The sequence below is a fragment of the Capsella rubella genome, unplaced genomic scaffold, assembly GCF_000375325.1.
Source record: "Capsella rubella cultivar Monte Gargano unplaced genomic scaffold, Caprub1_0 scaffold_172, whole genome shotgun sequence".
Taxonomy (NCBI): domain Eukaryota; kingdom Viridiplantae; phylum Streptophyta; class Magnoliopsida; order Brassicales; family Brassicaceae; genus Capsella; species Capsella rubella.
Window position 1 is genome coordinate 5,073 of NW_006238756.1, and position 2,073 is coordinate 7,145.

At 35.4% G+C, this 2,073-nt stretch overlaps 1 protein-coding gene across 1 annotated transcript in view; it reads left to right on the plus strand.

The window, feature by feature from the left end:
- LOC17874261 (ABC transporter A family member 12) overlaps positions 1-1,990 on the plus strand; it is a 4,305-nt gene extending 2,315 nt beyond the window's left edge. The window contains exons 7-12 of the mRNA XM_006279069.2: positions 343-631; positions 737-820; positions 924-1,261; positions 1,373-1,573; positions 1,674-1,783; positions 1,879-1,990. Coding sequence (XP_006279131.2) covers positions 343-631; positions 737-820; positions 924-1,261; positions 1,373-1,573; positions 1,674-1,783; positions 1,879-1,990 — 1,134 coding nt within the window. The remainder of the gene's footprint in view (positions 1-342; positions 632-736; positions 821-923; positions 1,262-1,372; positions 1,574-1,673; positions 1,784-1,878) is intronic.
- Positions 1,991-2,073: the final 83 nt, after the last annotated feature.

Genomic DNA, 2,073 nt, shown 5'->3' on the forward strand with positions numbered 1-2,073 from the left:
TAATATCATAAATTAAAATTAATATCAAATAAAAGTGAAAGAAGAATAATATTTTTAAATAGATTGTATTAAATTAGTTAGAGAAATATTAGTAAATCTTATAATTAGTTATGGAAATAATACAATCCTAAAATTATATTTGGAAAGTATCCGGTGTATGTATCCAAACCCATTAATCTATCCAATTTTAAAAGATCCAATTACAAATTTTGGGTAATTTTTTGAAATTGACCCGACCCGGAAACACTTTTTGTACTTCTCTTTTACTAATATAGGGATTAATTCATCACATTGTATGTACTGTATATCTAATAATTGCTAAGATATAAATGAATCATGCAGGTGATCTTGACATCATTGGTGTATGAGAAACAAGAGCGTCTAAGAATTATAATGAAAATGCACGGGCTAGGCGATGGTCCATATTGGATGATTTCTTATGCCTATTTTCTCACCATATCTATGTTGTATGTTGCTTCTTTGGTGGGCTTCGGGTCTGCTATAGGGCTTAAGTACTTCCGGCTCAACGACTATAGCATTCAGTTCGTTTTCTATTTTATCTACTTAAATCTGCAAATCTCCATTGCCTTTCTACTTTCTTCGATATTCTCAAAGGTTAAGACTGTAACAGGTACTAACATATAATCACATCTCAAAGGTTAAGGTCAAAAACATGCTGTCAGGGTTGAAATTTGAATGGGTTATCTCTATTTTTTAATTTATGGCTTAACTGTAGTCGTTGCTTACATACTGGTGTACGGAACTGGGCTCTTGGGAAACTTTCTTTTCCAACCACTGCTTGAAAACCAATCAGCCTCTGGTAGGTCAAAAACTTTTAGAAAAAACCACAAAAAATGCTCATGTTTATTATTGCTTATTTACTAGTCCTATATACAAATGTGTTTAGTTACGTACATTTGCAGAAGAATTGATTATTTGCTTGGAGTTGTATCCGGGATTTTCTCTATACCGAGGGTTGTATGAGTTCTCGCAATACGCCTCCAGGGGAAACGGGATGACGTGGCAAGATCTCAACGATAGTAGAATGGGTGAAGTTTTCTGTATCATGTCTGTAGAGTGGTTCCTTGCTCTCATTGTAGCCTACTATATCGATCAGGTTTTCTCATCTGGAAAGTCCCCTTTCTTTTTCTTGGTTAACCCTTTCAAGAAACCTTCTTCCCTACCAAGGAAGCCTACTGTGCAAAGGCTGGATTCTAAAAAAGTCTTCATAGATATGGAAAAACCTGATGTCACTCAAGAGGTATCTCGAACAAGTCAAGTTTCTTTTTATTTTGTTTCTTTCCGTGTTTCTCTTATTTCAAAACCCTTCTGATCAACAATTTAAAAAAAAAAAAAAAAAAAAAAAAATTAGAGGGAAAAGGTCCAAAAGTTGAGGAATGAAGGTAGCACAGGGCATGCGATCTTGTGCGACAATCTCAAAAAAGTGTATCCAAGTAGAGATGGTAACCCGCCAAAAATGGCAGTAAGAGGGCTGTATCTAAGTGTGCCTTCAGGAGAATGCTTCGGCATGCTTGGACCTAATGGTGCTGGCAAAACTTCCTTCATCAGTATGGTTAGTTTTTATCAGTATGCATGGTTAGTTTTTGGGAAACAAATTAACGTTTCTAAGTATCAAATTAATGATATATTGCATTTTCTTATGTTGGCGCTAGATGACGGGGCTCCTCAGACCTTCATCTGGAACATCCTTGGTTCAGGGTCTGGACATATGCAAGGATATGAATAAAGTTTACACGAGCATGGGCGTATGCCCACAGCACGAGTAAATAATTAACCGTCTCGATAAATTTTGTATTTAGTTTTTCATGACAATGCAAATAATGAGCAACTTTGTGTTTATGCCATTCTTGGTTTCAGCTTGCTTTGGGAGACGCTAACAGCAAGGGAACATCTTCTCTTTTACGGGAGACTTAAAAATATAAAGGGCTCTGACCTAACACATGTATATATATGTACTTTAACACCTTGATAATTTTATTTGTTGTCGATTCCTAATTAAAGACAATGATAACTAATGGATCTATATATGATCATCTGAAGGCTGTGGAAGAA